This window comes from Amphiprion ocellaris, chromosome 21 (genome assembly GCF_022539595.1).
Source record: "Amphiprion ocellaris isolate individual 3 ecotype Okinawa chromosome 21, ASM2253959v1, whole genome shotgun sequence".
In the NCBI taxonomy this organism is placed as follows: domain Eukaryota; kingdom Metazoa; phylum Chordata; class Actinopteri; family Pomacentridae; genus Amphiprion; species Amphiprion ocellaris.
Genome location: NC_072786.1, coordinates 12,809,070 through 12,825,881, shown reverse-complemented (window position 1 = coordinate 12,825,881; position 16,812 = coordinate 12,809,070). Strand labels below are relative to the sequence as shown.

General features: G+C 40.4%; 1 protein-coding gene across 3 annotated transcripts in view; it reads right to left on the bottom strand.

The window, feature by feature from the left end:
- The window catches only part of bltp3b (bridge-like lipid transfer protein family member 3B), a 42,957-nt gene extending 26,377 nt beyond the window's left edge, over window positions 1-16,580 (bottom strand). For 2 of the 3 annotated variants that reach the window (XM_023283602.3, XM_023283610.3), the window contains exons 1-3: window positions 16,179-16,579; window positions 2,080-2,242; window positions 252-290 (exon numbers count right to left, since the gene is read on the bottom strand). In XM_023283602.3, the coding sequence (XP_023139370.2) occupies window positions 252-290; window positions 2,080-2,242; window positions 16,179-16,222 (246 nt within the window). In that variant the 5' untranslated portion in view covers window positions 16,223-16,579. Of the gene's footprint in view, window positions 1-251; window positions 291-2,079; window positions 2,243-16,178 lie in introns of all 3 variants that reach the window. The other variant, XM_023283594.3, reaches the window with a different exon arrangement.
- Between the last annotated feature and the right edge of the window lie 232 nt (window positions 16,581-16,812).

Sequence of the window (16,812 nt, the reverse complement as noted above, 5' to 3'; positions counted from 1 at the left end):
ACTCATCCAACCATCTTCACTGCCATGTTCCAAGGTCATTTGCTGCTAATCTGTGGTATTTCTGATGATTAACAGTAAGGAAGTGGTTTTTATCTGAGACAGTTAGTGAGAAGAGCCAGGACGGTGCAACCAGGCTGCTTTACGACGACACCTTTAGTGGTTTTCATCATTTAACACATAATGAATAGTAGGTAAATTATGAAGGAGAGTGATTGATTATGTAAAAAAACAGAGATGCCATGTAAACGTACCAGAGAGATGGGGTGAGTCTTCAGCTTCGTCCATGGTATCTGTCAGTGAAAACAGAACAGTGGCTCAGCATTCTGATCTTTACAACAACCATTTATCATACTGGCTCTCCAAAAACTGGATTACCGGTGAATGGGATGCTCAAATCAAATTACATTCAGCTAAACTGGGCAGAATTAAATAAAGTTAAAATGGCAGGAAAGGTAGAAAGGAAGAAAAAAAAAGGAAATCAATGAGTCTGGACTGACTGGCAGCTCATTCATTCAGCTCCAGAGCTCCATTAATCCTCAACATGAAGCCTCTTTATTCATGTCAAATTACATAGTAAAAGAGATTAAATGCTTACGCTCATTTGCAGTTTTTTTTTATCCGCAGAGCGCTGTGTTCTGTGAGACGTCATAAATCAAGAAGTGAGAAATGCTCTGGATTTGCAGCTCTAATGGAATTCAACCCATTTAATTTGCTTCGACGCTGTTGTAGAAATGCTAGTAACTGCCAGTAGGAGGTACTTTCTCATGTCTGTCACTCAAAGCAGATATATTTACAGTAATACGCGAATTTACAAATACGTAAACCCCATGTAGGTATAGATTGTACAAACCCGGGCCAATCAATGACTTGTATTTGGTTTAATTAGTGGGTTAAACTGAAGAGGTGAGAGTACTGTGTTTAGCGCCTCTGTAACAGGAAGATACAAAGAAGATGGGGATCTAACAAGTGAGGAAGTGAGATACACATCTGTGTTCTCATTTTTCAAAGCAGTAAAACAGCGCAGGACACTGCAAGTTGCATCCAGGCAGCACTAAAGGTGTTAACTCCCCAGATCTGTGTCCTCTCAGAAATCTAGTTCTCCACACACACTTAGATGTAAACAATGTGACTATTTTAGGTGCGACACTGCCTCAGTATTACACACACTGTCACTGACATAGCTAATGATTAAAGTCAATACGAGAGCCTGCATTGATAAAGCATGCGGAATGATTTAGATAAAGTCAGCAAACAAGGGCACACAGAAAGTGTTTACTGTGTTATTCAGACTAGAACTGACCACTGAAAAGGAATTCAAACATGAACACAGGAAAGGTTGAGGAGTGAACACGTCAAGGACAGAGAGACAGTAATGAGGCGAAGGAGGAAAACTAGAAGCGGAAAGTGGACCTTGATCGGAATAAAAGTCCAGTCATGAAGAAAATTATACAGCTCCATTCACTGTTTCCAGGGTGTGTCAGAGTCTGCACTCAGACATGACACTTGGTTGACGATTGTGCCCACATTGAGGCTTCAGCAGAGAGGGCATGTGCAGAGCAAGCAGTTACTGAAGGCGTAAAACACACGTGATAGGTTCGCCTGTACACCTGTATGAAGGATTTTCATTAAAGTGTTTGTATTCATACAGAGGGCAGTCGCACAGTATTCTAGGTTGCCTTTACTTAAGGCCTGAAAGAAAACCATGTAAAATCAGCTCTGTGTAGGATTTTAACTCTGATTTGGTAAAATAAACCCTAGCATTATACTCTGGTTTAAACAGGATACTCCTCTCACATTCTATTGTTGAATTACTATTAATAGTTACTGCCAGCAAATGGGTAGCTTAGCATCAAGGCTGGAAAGAGCAAAGACTCAAGGAAGCTAATGTGCCTGGTTGAATAACGCTCCATAAAACAATATGCCATTTGTACGCTTGACATTTTGTATTGATTAAACAAAGATAGCATTTTTGTGCCCAGTCTTTATGCTAATCCAGGCTGCTGGCAGTAGCTTCATATTTACCGTACATAAAAGTGGCAGCTATCTGAAGATCCAGCTGTATGTATCAGTGACCCTCACCCTGATGGCAGCCTTGTTGCAGCCCACACGGTTGATGGCGAGCCAGGTGGGCAGGTCCAGCAGGCTCTGGAGAACCTCCTCATCCAGCTCCAGGTTGGTGAGCTGGCCCTCCCCCTTCAGCGTGCTCAGGTTGATCTTGTCCGGCGACAGGTTCTTAGCAAACCTGCGACACACAGGAGAGACGCTGTGAGCCTGGAGATATTTATATAAATAGCTTGTCGACAGACCAACGGGCCGGCCAAAGAAACCAACAGTTATGCTTCTGGTGTGTTGGACTGCACCACACACATCACATTTTCAAATGCATGTTTTTAAAAATAGATATAAGGCAATATGTTTTGCTAATATCAGTTCTGTAACTAGCCAAAGCTATTAATTTGAGAATGAATCATATTTAAAAACAAACCCTGACTTTTTAATAACACACTCAAAAATATGCCCTAATTCAGGGTTATACACTGCTGTTGAAGTTGTATTAGACAATAAATCTGAAACTAGCATTTAGAACACTGTTTTTCTATTGCTCGAGGCCTTCATAGTACTTCTGTTTGCTTCGTTTCCACAGTCACTACTTAATCTGTTTGAATAATGAAAAAATCTCCTCAGCACAGATATAGATTTAAAAGGCAGAAACAAAGAGAGTCGAACACTATGTTATATGTTGTAGTTCAGGATAGAATTTCTGAAGCAAATGTACTCAAGCCTCACACTGCATCCTAGGAAAATGTGCCAAAGTCATCTTTAACTATAAGCCAATATTGATATTTCTAACCTCAGTGTCTTGCTGTAATGATTCGGTCAGGTTAGTCTATTTGCTTAAGTAAGTAAAGAGACACATAAACACGATGTCCATGACCCGTGTGTTTTTTGCCCCCCTTCGCAGTTTGACTATTGGTTAATAGTTAGCAGAGTGGTCAGATGCTAGATGGCTTATTGAGCGATGAGTCTCAGCAGACCAGTCTAATGGAATCTCTTAAAAACAGGGGATAGTATCGATTTCACATTCTGCATCTGTGAGGAGCCACACAGCCTTGACTGTATGCATTCCTCATCTTACTATAAACTATGTTTACATCAATGGAGTGAAACAATCAAATTCAACAGATAAAGCCTCACAGAAGGGCAAGATCATAGCTAGCAGTTTATCTAAAATTGCATAAACAACAAGGCCTAAGTCTCTTTTAAACCCACATACACGCTACAGGTAGGCTTAACTTCGTTATTTAGCTAATCTCTCACATAGCAACAGTGTCTATGTGTTCATTGGTCAAATCAAACTTCACACACAGGTCTACCTGTGAGTATTGTGTGAATATCAAGGCCACAACTTGAAGTCAATAGACTGGAGCTTTAGTACTTTACAGGCCTGCTAACCTACATGTACACTGTGAGGAACGTGTTCAACTGTGGCTCCTGACAAAACAGTAGGGCTCATTTGGGACCATCATCTGATTTTCACGACATGATTCTTGTGGCCAAAAGAATTCATGACAATGATACTACTGCGATATCAGTCAAATTCATCTTTAACTTTGTCTTTAAGCTATTTATTTTTTGCAAAATATAAGTGTAGGGAGGTGGAGAGAGGGAGTTTGTAACCAAATCTGTGCTGCATGTTGTTCCTGTGTTGGAGTGTCAACCAGATGTTTACTGCAGCTGGTTTATATACATTATCTTATATGTATCATTAACATGATAACAGTATATTTTTTTAAAAATCAGAGTTATCCTTAATACCAGTACTGAATGAGGTAGTTTAAAGTAAAAAAAAAAATTTAGCTGACTTATGGATCAATACCAATATATCAGCAATGAGCTAAGGCTTTATGGATCTTTTTTTCCTACAGCACTTTTCATTTCTTTAATAAAATGCGCAAATATCACAAACACATCAGTAGTTAATGGTACCTTATCACAAGCAGATGCATGAGAATTTCAAGTACAAAAGGGTAAAAAAAAAAAGTCTAAGTAGATTTAGTTATTAAGCTATGACTGATTCTGAAAAAAAAAAACCAGCACAACATTACACAACACAGTTTTTAAAATTGTGGTCAGCAGTCAGAAAGTACCACAGCTCAACATCCAGGTCCTTTGAACTATTAAGATAAAGAACACACAGTAAAAATAACATGCAAAATATTTCTTGCAAGTTTTAGATTGAAAGTCTTGAATGAAATAAAGAAACAAGGAAGCAAAAGAACACATTTTTTAAATTTTAGTTTAACAAGCCGTCAGTATCCGCTTTAATCACCTTGGCAAGGTAGTAGAAAACCATAAAAAATACAAACTACTTCAAAAATGAAGGCTAACTTTATAAAAAACGCGCATTCACACAGCAATGTAGGACGAACAAAGGTCAACGAGTTCAAGAAAAAGACCGCTTTATAATTAGACAAATGCAAAAGCCACAAGGTGACAATTTGCATTGTTAGTAATTATAAAATAGTGATGTATGACTACGGAGCCTTTCAGTAACTAGATAGTCTCAGGAAGACAAAGGGTTATTGTTCTGATAGTCAGGCTCTTCAGTGATGGAAAGCTACCTGGAGACATTGCAAGGTGTACAGACAGGCAGTAGCTTCAGTCTGAAAGAAACTCTGCACAGTGAATATTGCTTTGTGATTTGGTAGCCCACGTTTTAAATGATTCAGTCTGTCAAATTCCTGCCCCTATCCACTCAACACCTTCTCCTGGCAGCATTAGATACTTCTCTAATTCACCGTCCTGTAAATTATTCAGCAGCAGAGGCATAAACAGACTCTGAGCAGAGCAGAACAAGACAAAACAACATACCCTCTGCCTAACAAAACACAAATAATCTAATGTGCACATGCATTCACATGGGCACACACACTCAGACATAGAAACACAGTTTGTTTCTCAGAGGTGGATGCTGCTGCTGGAATGTCAGTCTTGTGACCAGTGAAATATTCATTCCTGCTGCTGATCAAGTGTCAACCAGCTAGCCAGCTAGTTTCGCTCTCTCACTCCTTATCTGGCGTCTCAGCCTCTCTTGGGGCACCTCTTGCTTCCTCTCTCCTTCTTCCACCTTCATAAATAAATCAATACTGTAACCAAATAAAATTTTGTTAATCAGCAGCCTAATATCAACTCTACCACAGATAAATAAACAAAATTGCACAGACTGATCGTAGGCATCACTGAGCACAAGAGCAAGAGGTAGAGGGTATTAGGTTCACAACCGTCATCTTTCCTTTCATCTCTCCTCACCAGACCACAACCATTATTTCAGTCAGCAGGGCCGAGTTCACCGGACCAAATCCAGGTCCATAAAGAGATTAGAGCAGCCAACTGGCTGGAGGGCAGTTTGTCTGCTACACAAACCCAAAATTAACCACTCAACAGTAAAGGTCATATTCCACTCAAAAAGTTAGCTAGTTTTAAGAAGTTTTATTCACTTTCTTGCTAAGAGATGGACCAACAACATCCTCGAGTCCTGTGTTGTGGCTGTTTTCAACATCGAAGTGTAAAGCACAAACTTAAAGTAAGAATTTTACTGAACGGCAACATTTCAATCAATAAACCAATAGTTCTAGCTCCAACTTTCTATATTCCTGCCGCCTCACTCTCCACTGTTTCCAGGTGAGTCATTCATAATAAGTAGCTGGCACACGGTGAGCCACGGTAATTTACTTTCCAAAACTGTTTCTGCTAACTCTGCAATGTCTCAGCCAGGAGCAAAGCACACCAAATGTTCTGATGTTGGCTGCAAGAGTGAACACAGGAGTTGTCATGCACTCCGAGCATCTGAGAAAGTCAAAACATACTCATAATAGAAAAATCTGGGGTGTTTGTACATTGTGTGGCTAATGTTACTAACAGGTCAGAGATCTGTAGAAACTACAATGTGGGGGGAATATTCAGAGAAAATTCTGAAAACAACAAACAGTAACTGGCTGGGTCACTGAGACTTCAGGTTGCCTGTTTTGCTTCAGTGCAACCTGACATCAGCCAGTGTTTACATCTGCTTAGTTCTCTCCTGCTCCCTGTGCTCACATATATCGTATTTTAATACAGCCGACTTCCAATTAGAGGCTCTCATTTACAAATCTTTCTATTGCTGCTGTCAAACAATGGAAAAAGTATGAAGAGCCATTTCCAAACTGCATCTTTGCACCACTAAACTACGGATTTCATAACCACAGCATCAAGTAATAACTCACCATAAATGAGAGTTAAAGACAATGGCTGTGCTGTGAAATCGGCTATATTACTAGATCACATGATCGCTCAAAAAAGTAGTAAGTAAGTATGAGGTGATAGAAAGTCATCATCTCACATATTCACATCTGTGTTAGCACAGGGAGAGTCTTCTTCCTGAAGGGGGCATGGGCAGCAGGAAATGAGCTGTATTCAAAGCTACAGTCACTAAAACAGCCGATCAGAACAGGACTAAAGCCAGGGATTATAAAGCTATGGTGAAGTTAACCACCTTTGCAGTATTTTGAGTTGAAAAATTGAAAGACACATTCCTAGGTCATGTCAGACTTTTATTAATTTGGTGAAAAGAGGCACAATGTGGGACCTTTAAGGCAGCTAAAAATGTATAATAAAAAAACTGAGCAAATGAGAAAACATTTCTCATCTGAATCTGCAGCTCCACCCACGTTCACAGAGTTTCATGCTAAGTTTCACTGTTAAGCTTTCAGCGTTATGCTACTGGTTCACTCTAACCACTCCCATTGCACTGTGGCAAAATTAGCCACCTCCAGGCTAGTTGTTTACTCCTGTTTGCAATCTTATGCTAAGCTAAGCTAACCACCTTCTGGCTCAGAATTCCTTTCTAACAGACCGATATGACAGTTTCATCAATTTTCTCACACGTCTCACTCAATGTATTCAACAAGGCCAAAAACATGACTCTGTTTTTCCACACCAACACCTGTCACTAATAACTTTGTCTCATAGTTTCTGTGTAATTTTGCCAAATTCATCTTGAAGACGGCTGATCTTGCAACTTTTCCTTAAACCACACACTGACAGCAGGCTTTGGCCAGTCGCATGTAGGCTAATGTCTGTGGATCAAGTCAATGGAAAGTTTCTCCCTGCTCCGTGATGATGCGTTTGTGGCGCACCTTGATGACATCAGTGCCAGAAAGAGAGGTGCCTGAGGGAAGATGGTCGGAGTGACTCAGACGACACCCAGCCATTTTAGCAACCAAGACTATGGCAACGTGAAGAAATAAATAAGGAGAGACACAAACAGTGAGAGGGAGAGACACAAAGAAAGGACAAAAAAGAAGAACAGAAGAAGTGAAAGCATCCTCGGGGAATTCCTGTGGGACTTGGGAATGTGGTTTTCCAAAAAAAAAAATTAAAAAGTGGGATCTGTTATCACATTTTTTCCTGCTGCTCTGACCAAGTCAGCTTGGCTTAACAACAAAAATGGAGAACATGACATTTAAATGGGCCTCAAACTCCTTCACTTGCCCATTAAGCGTCAGCAGCAGAGTGTACTGAGTCTGCTGTAGAAACACAGCATGTGCTAAAGCTTGCAGGATGCTTCTGGTAAATGTAACACACCAAAACAACTCAACAAATCACACATTAAATGCCAGGAAAGTGTGAAACATTAGCTGACAATATTAAAATGATGGTCGTCAGCCGACTTCATATGAAAACAAGGCTCTATTTATGTGGTGCGAAGGAAGTTTACCAAATATTAAAACACATTTTATCTGCTTTATATTTCTCGATTGCACTCATCATAGAGGCAGCATGGCAGCACAGTAAGAATGTTCTGTGTTTGAACCTGCTGGTCAGCCGGGGGCCTTTCTGTGTGACGTTTCCATGTTCACACAGTGCAAAGACATGCACGGTTGGTTAACAAGCAAGTCTAAATTGGTCATAGGTGTAAATCTGAGTGTGAATGGTTGTCGCTTTGCTTTAGCCCTGTGATGTACTGGCGACAGGTCCACCGTGACCCTCCATCACCGTGCGACGCAGCCTTAGCTAAAGGAAAAGATATTGGACAGAAGCACTGCAGTTCTTGGAGACTATCTGCCTTCTGTGTGGGTTTGTTGGCAAATCAATGGAAATCCTAAAACGACCAAACCTAAAAATACCATGCAACAACCCACATGTGTGAACCTGTTCTTAATAACCAGTTTGTGTTGTCTGCCACCTTTACCCAGTAGTCACATTGCATAATACATATCTGAGGATATTGCCTTTTATTGGCCTGCTCTAATGACAGATAACAAAAACCATCAATGCTGCGTCTCCATTTTGTGTTTCAATATAATGGATATTGGATAATAGAGCACAGGTGTCTTTAGCGGCATGTCTTTATCTTTTTATTGCTCAGTGTCTGTGTGGCTATAAAACTGTAAATTGACGAACTGTCACAAGATGCTGTAAGACATTATTAGGCTGTTTGTATTTTATTACCCTGAGCTACCTACTTATTTAGCATGTTTGATGTAAAATGAATCTGCAATACATTTAGCAAATCATTTAAGGCATTTTTAAGCATGAACACGATGCATTGGTGAGGTGAAGTGAGGCAAACTAACTCAAACACATCATGCTTTCTATGCTGCTTGATAGAAAAAGAAAACCTGCACAGTTCTCATTTTCCATGATGATTCTACAAGAGAAATCTGTCTGATGGAGCACAATTTACTCTGATTTAAGGGTTCTGGGATGAATTAAGTTTTATTATATCTTTATTGATAAGATATGGAGTTTGTTGACATGCAGGCTCCATGTGTGCACAGTAAATTGAGTGAGAAACAGGAGAGAAACACTGAAAAGGAAATTTGGTTGCAAAAAGAAATGCAATGTCGGTGTATGGAAATATTCACATCTTTGTATTCTTTATTCTGCAAATTAAATGATGAATCAAAAACAACACAAAGGTTCACTACACCAGGTTTCTAATAGGGTGTCATTTTTTTTCTAAAAATATTTTATTAAATTATTAATTAAAACAGTAATTATTAATATCTATATAGCGCCTCCAGTTTTTCCAGTGTTGGGAAACATCGTAGACATGTTGTTTCAATGTTTTTATTTGTTTTTTTTATTTTGTAGAAGAAGAAAACATAAAATTAAGGAAAATAAAACTAACCCTACTTTAACCCTCCTGTTGTCCTCATTTACGGCACCAAAAAATATTGTTCCCTTGTCTGCAAAAAATCCAGAAATTCAGCAAAAAATTCCACAAATTTCTAAAAATGTTAATTTGCAAAATCTTCAGAAGGAAAATTCCTTAAAAGTTTCCCTTAAAAGTTTTATTTAAAAAAAAAAAAAATCCCCATATTTGGCAAGAAATAAAAAATTAATAAATAAAAAAATAAAAATTGTACATATTTTCAAAAAAATGAATGAAAATCTTCCAAAAAAAAATCCAAAAAATATCTAAAGTGATTCCATATATATCAGTAAAAGTTCTAATATTCTCTTTAGGAACATTCGGGAAAAAATTTTAAAGAAAAATTTTTTTAACATTTATTTTTTCCACCAAAAAATTTTCAAAAAATTTCCCAAAAATGTTGAAAATGTGGAAGTTTTCAATGTGATTTTTTTTTCTCCACATTTTCAAACTTTAAAACAGATCAATTTGACACGCAGGACAACACGAGGGTTAAAAGATGAATCAAAATCAACACCAAGGTTCACTACACCAGGTTTCCAATAGGGTGTCATGTTGTTTTTGTCCGTTCAGCTACATAAAGGACGATGTTGACCAAAAACAGGTTCTTTGTCAGCAGCGTCTCGCAATTCTTGCCACCACACAAGGCAACATGACTAATTTGTTTGTCCATTTGAATCAGCACCACAAAGCTCTTTGTGATGAGTGCAAAGCCAGATGTGAATGCAAGCCAAAGCAAAAAAATGATTTGGGATGCCTTTGCCTTCATTACACTATATGAAAAACTGCTTCCAAACAGATTTTGCTATTAAAAAAAAAATCATTTTTGATGCACATTTACTTCCCAACAAAATCCCCCTAATTATTCTACAATGATTACTATTTTCCCAACTAGAGTTCAAGTGATCTGGTAATGGATCCCATACTTTACATATGGTGTCACTTAGAAATGCCTTTATTTTTGAATTTTATAACATGATATCAATCAGAAATGCAGTCTAGACATTGTTAATGTGGTAAATGACTATTCTAGCTGGAAACAGCTGATTTTTAATGGAATATCTCCATAGGGGTACAGAGGAACATTTCCAGCAACCATCACTCCTGTGTTCTAATGCTACATTGTGTTAGCTAATGGTGTTGAAAGGCTAATTGATGATTAGAAAACCCTTGCGCAGCTATGTTAGCACATGAAGAAAAGTGTGAGTTTTGATGGAAAACATATAGCAGAAAAAATATTAATCGCAATGCCAGCTTTTTGGGGTTTTTTTTGTATAATGCAGCCCTTAAAAAATGCTTAAAATTATCTGATCCCAGTTATTTCTTCTGTAATTCTTACTGTTTTATGAGAGTAAACTGAAAATTCGGGACATTAAAGCGAAACAATACAAGCAATTTGTAGACGTCGTCTTTACGCTCAGCTATTAAGTGCACCTGTGAAGTTTATTAGATTTGATCATTCAAGGTGAAGATGACAATAATAACATTATATTATAAATATAATATTTTTCATTATTTAATTAATTAAAATGTGTCGAGAGGACAGAACATTGTTTGAATTATTTTCTATTCTACATACAAACACCTGCAAACACCTCCACACCAACACGGCCCTGCTAAAGCTAAGTGAGTTTGTTTCGGCGGTGAGGAACCCACAGTCGTGGAATATTTATGGCCCTGTGGGGGCAGCAAAAAGGTTAGTGTGAGGGAGAGAACAATCCAAGACCCAGGTTACACAGCAGCAGAGGACGCCAAGGCCTGGAGGGACCCCAGCCAAATGTCGCTCTGACACACACGCTGCAAAAACGCAACCTACACACTAGAAATACTTCACAGCTACACACCGATGAGACACCCACAGCTCGGCACTCAGTCATGACTCATGCCATAATAGCCTGCCCACCAGCAGTGAGTGATAACACTGGGAATAGTGGAGTTCATCATCGCTGTGGCGCATCATCACACAGTTACTGCAGCACGGAGAGAGTCAGGCCAAAAGAGGATCCTGATGACAAACACAGCAGAAGCAATGGATCCATTTCTAACACTGCGGTTAGCGCTAAACGTCCTGTGATGCAAAAGACAGACACACACACTGCACGTCACAGCAATAGTCAGATGCAATCTCTTGTGCTCATTCTCAGCCGATGCAGAGTAAAAAACAATTCCCAAAACTGTCTCCTCTTCACTGACTGAAAGAGAAGATGAAATTCTGGTGGGATCATCTTATTGAATCATATAAAACAACCACTAACAGGATGGAACCTTCTGGCTTACTACTAAAGTTAATACTACAAATTCAACATTAAATCCTAGAAAGCAGACATATGTGCCATTGTGTCAACTCTCCTTTTACGTCAATCTGTAAAAATGATAACGATGAACTATTAAGTAAATCACAACTTAGGATAACCGATTAATCAGTTTTAATAACTTTCACAATTTAGAAAGTCAAAATTATACGATTCCAGCTGTTTAAATTTGAATATTTTCTGGTTTCTTCCGCTTTTAACACAATAATCTGAATATCTTTGGGTTGTAGAGAAAACAAGATACTAGGGGACCTTATCTTAGGCTTTGGGAAACACTGATTGACATTTTTCATCATTTCATATACCAAACAACTAGTCGATCAATCAATAAAATAATCACCAGTGTCATCAACAATGAAAATAATGGTTAGTTGCAGCCCTAATGTTGGGATTTCACGGGTCCTCAAATACCAGCTTGGCTTTAAGCCTAATCCTTAAGGCCGTGAACTCTGTCTATTAGACGACAGTGATAATCTTTTCATTCTGTGCAAGTTTGCCTATCGACTGCCCCGTAAACACACATCAAGCATCCTCCTCTGCTGCTTAAAATTGCTGCATTCCCATGTGACTGAGGAGGTGAATTATGTCGTCTACAATTAGCAGTAATGCTGCGGTCCTGTGACTTTAATAATCAACCATTTAACTCTGTAACTATGACGCTATGGAACGGGAAACGGTCATTTTAAAGCAAAATCACATTTTCTGGATCAAAATGTCAACGACCCCTCACCCTGCAGGTATCTGTACCAGGACCAGCCTGTATCTGTTACAAAAACTCTTAGTACATCTTGTACTGCTGTGGTTACAATGGATGGAACATCTGTTGTGTGTCATTTGTGTTGCATTAAACTTGGCAGAGATGCAGTTGGGAATCTTTTGAGCAGATTCAATGACATCAGTGTTTACTGACTGTTATGAGGCCATTATTCACCATCTAATTTACAGTTTTTAGTAGGCAAAAGTAAAATATAATGTTTTGCTGGAGTTGCTTAAATCTTGCCCTTGCCTGGTGAGGACAAGTCGACTTGTTTGTCTTCCAAATGTCCACAGATGATGTTGAGTTTGACCTTAAAGTTTTGCAGCAGATAGCAGTTGAATCTGAGGATGTTTTTTTTCAGGTGGAGGTTTCAGTAAATAGCATGAAGAATTTAAAAGGTGATTCTGAGTGTGTTAAATTGAATAGTTCATTCAAAGAAAAAATAAACTCCTGCAACATTACTCTGGATGATTTTTGAAGGGGACTGAGTTTCCCAAGCATGAGATGAATGAAGGTAGCCAAATTGAGTATCTATCCAAAAAAAGAGCAGAAAAGACATTCTATCAATGCATTTAAAGTTGAAACCGTTAATTTGCTAAATTCATCTTTTCATATATGCAGACTTGTAGCTTTTCTCTAGTATATTTTTTGTTCATTTAATATATTTCGGTTTTTGCAGCTGGTAAAATATAACAAGACGTTAAAAGATTTCTGGGTATGCATTTGTTTGTGTAACATTGCATTTCACTGGATCACAAACAGGGGCTAAGAAGGATGGAAAGAAGAACAACAGGAGCAAAGAAAGGAGAAGGACGAGAAGGAGGGACAGAATAAAGATAATCTCATTCGTTAACTCAAAAAACTGCATTTAAGCTCCTTTACCAGCTCCATGTTCCTGCTCTGTAACTGAGTCTGACTTTTCACCTCACTGTGAAAGCAGGAGAAAACTTCTCCAGTGCGACTGAGCATATTAACACCTACCACCTACAACATTAAGACAGCTGACAGGAGAAGTAAAAAAAAAAAAAAAAAAAAACACTAATCGTCTCATTACAGTGCATCCAGCTGGGAAAGTTTGGGTCCTGGCATTCATGTTGGTGTTACTTAGACGTGTACCACCCACCCAAACGTTGCAGCAGAGCAAGCACAAACCCCTCCATGGCAACAACACTACCCAGTGCCAGCGGTCTCTCCCAGCAGCACAATGCACCTCACCACAACACTCCACAAAGCTCATTTGCCAGCACCATGTTTCTGCATATCTGAAGAGTCCAAGACTTTGACTCAACAGATCCCAATCTGATCGAGCAGCGGGGGTTGAGCCACAACAAGCCCGATCCACCACAGAACACCCAGGACTCAAGGGATCAATTGTCAACGGTACCAGACACCACAGGCAACCGTCCAGTCAGGTCCCGCGTCCATGGCCCGATGGGTCAGAGCTGTTTTGGAGGCACAAGGAGGACCTACACAATGTTAGGCAGGTGGACTTCATGTTGTGGCTAATGACTGCATAATTGTGTGTGTGTGTGTGTGTGTGTGTGTGTGTGTGTGTGTGTGTGTGTGTGTGTAACAGGATCTTGCCTTGTCTGGCTCAGAGCCAGAGTCCTGTCGATATAGAAGCCCGTCTGTAATGCAGACGAACACACACTGTCAACAACTCACCCTCAGGGGCTGCCTGAGTCTATGAATCACTTCATCGATACACATTCACATTAGGGCAACGCATGTACGCCAGCAACTCCCCAGCATCCATATTACATTCATCCTTATGCATGAAAAGTCACACACACTCTTAGGGCTCACATTGTACAAAAAGACCTCCTCAACTAGTTTAATATCTCATGCACGCCTCAGTGCACTTGTCTTGGCCAGAGGAGGAACAGTCAGTGCAGACTTCATGGCCAATGAGCTGTAAAGATGCGGTGCTGCCTGACTTGAACACTCTCGTCCTGGTCACAGATAATATTGTGTCCTCTGCAACAGTCAGGCATGGAGGCTGAGCTATGATGTTGACACCCACAACAGAACCTGTAGCTGTGTAAGCACACCTACAGGGTGTATAAATAAGCCGGATTGCAGCACAGCTACTCCCGGCTGATGCTGATAAAGCAGCACAATGCTGCATCTGAGCAGACAAACTCTAGTCTGAATCATCCAAGCATACATAATGACACTCTTCCAGCTGGAGTCTATAAGGTAATGCTGCTTTGGCATTCTGATACCAGCACTTTTATGGTGACATCACTACACCGAGTGGCGCAGGATTGGCCGACCGTCAGACGGGTCGGCTTCCGCACGGCGACAGACCAATCAGACCAGGACGAAGATCAGATGACAAGCCCAAAGACGGATGACATCACTTTTCTTCTAGCCATTTCCTGTCAGTGGTGATGCTAATGCTGCTGAGGGCAAACAGAGTCATGTGCAGAAACGTGCATTATCTCAACACACACTTAAATGCACTAGGACACTGAAGGACAAGCAACCCATGGGCTGTGTGTTGCAGACATTGCATTTTTCAGCCGTGACATTGTGTAAGCATTTGAATGACATACTAAACAGTCATTAAGGTATTAACCACTGGATGACAAATTCATCACAACTCGGCCGCCACAAAGACTTTCCTCACTAAGCACCATCACCTTTTCTATTCAAGAACACAAACTGGTCCAGTGGCATACTGATGAGCTTTTCAAACACTAACTCATCTATGACCTGCAATATAAATATGACAGCTGTCACTTTTTTTTAAACACCACTTCTGAGCTCTGTCCACCTTTGAGTTTAATATACTGCCCTGCAACTATCATTATTATTCAATGCATTCTACTGTTTGAAGAAAAGGTGTTCTAAATTCAGTTTGCTGTATGTTTCAAGCTCCCCCTGGTACAAAACGAGGAAGCAGCCCACTGAAAGTCCCTTGAGGGACAGTGGAAAAGAATAAATAATGCATGTAAAGCAGGGTAGAGCTTAATGCTACCCATAACAGCGAGACATAAAAAAAGAAATGGAGCCTTGTGCAGCTTGTGGCAGTGCCAATAAACACATCCTGAACCTACATTAAGTTCATTCATCTCTAGGTGCATAAGAGGGAGCTTAAAAGTGATGCAACATGCTAATATGTCTAATATTGTCTGTGTAGATTCTTAGTCATCCAGGTCATGGTAATCATAGGAGTAAAAAGCCACTAGACTTTTCTTTATGGTTCGTGATGATGTGTTTGATGTTGATGAATCATCCTCAAGAACCAGAAATAAAAACGCAGTAGCTACTACTGAAGCTCTCAGGCTGTCTAATATGTTCAATCAGGCGGCAGTATAGTGGATTTCCCCTTCTAAATTATATCATCTTGTGTGCTGAGGACTTTGAATGTCCATGTTTACTCTGATACCTGATAGAGGTTAAATTCCCAGATAAACAGGGTTTAAACCTTTGTAAACAAACCTACCAGCACTAACCCTGCCCCTGACTTCTCATTATTACTTTTTATAGCTGCTGTAATGTGTCCCAGTTCAGTGGTTTGTGCTGATTTTATTTGCTGCCGGTAACTGGGGGGTAATTTGTCTATATGGGAATGCTGAGATTGTTGTTTCAAACAATCTGACTCAACCACTCGCCTGGTTCAACCTGCCTTTAGCAAGTGTCGAGGGATTAGCCGGAGCTAACCCCGATGCTAACACGTTAGCAGCCACGTCCCAGGTCAGAGGCTGCATGAGCCGAAAACGCGGCTGACAGTCCGACACACAACACGAACGTGGGCTAAACAACAAAACGGTTCACATTCACACACAACGAAACGCACTCGGAACATTAAAGTGTCATTTAAGGACAGCTAGCTAACTGACAGCTGTATCCCCCGGTCGTCCTTCCCTCCCCGCTCCCTGCCCGTTAGCCTCCGCTCGCCACTGACCTGGAGAGATGCTTCAGGATCTGCTTCTTGATGAGCCCCGCCATGGCCGCGGAAAACCGATATCCGAGCCGCCGCTGCCGGGTGTGTGAGCTGTCTGGGCTAGCTGGCTGCCGAGCCTCTACCGCTAGCTTTTCCCACTCGAGGTATAAACAGCTCAAATTCTGATCCCCGTGTCAGTCTTCATGGTAGCGGCGTTCCCGCTCTATTCTCGGAGAGGTGAGGGAGGGAGACGGCGTCCGAGACGTCCGAGAGACAGCCGGGCTCCGAGACAAAGCATACCGCGTTAGGCCATTTCATGCAGATCCTCTGATAAGCTCCAAAACGGTCCAGATCTCTGCAATATCACACACCGTTCACCTGGACGGCGGAGCGGCGTCGGTTGTCACGGCGTCTGGGCGGAGTCTCGTGAGGCGTTCGTGTCCACTGGGAAAATCTGCACATCACTTCCAGTAAACCATTCCCTCATCCTGGGTGCAATTCATGTCCGTTTGTGTCGATTTTTACAGTTTATGCCCATATATGTGTGTCTCCTGTATGAATGAATAATTTAGTCTTATTTTGGCCATAATTGTTATTTTCTTTTCAATAAAATGGGGCTAAATGAACATAAAATTAAATTCCACTTGGTTTTATT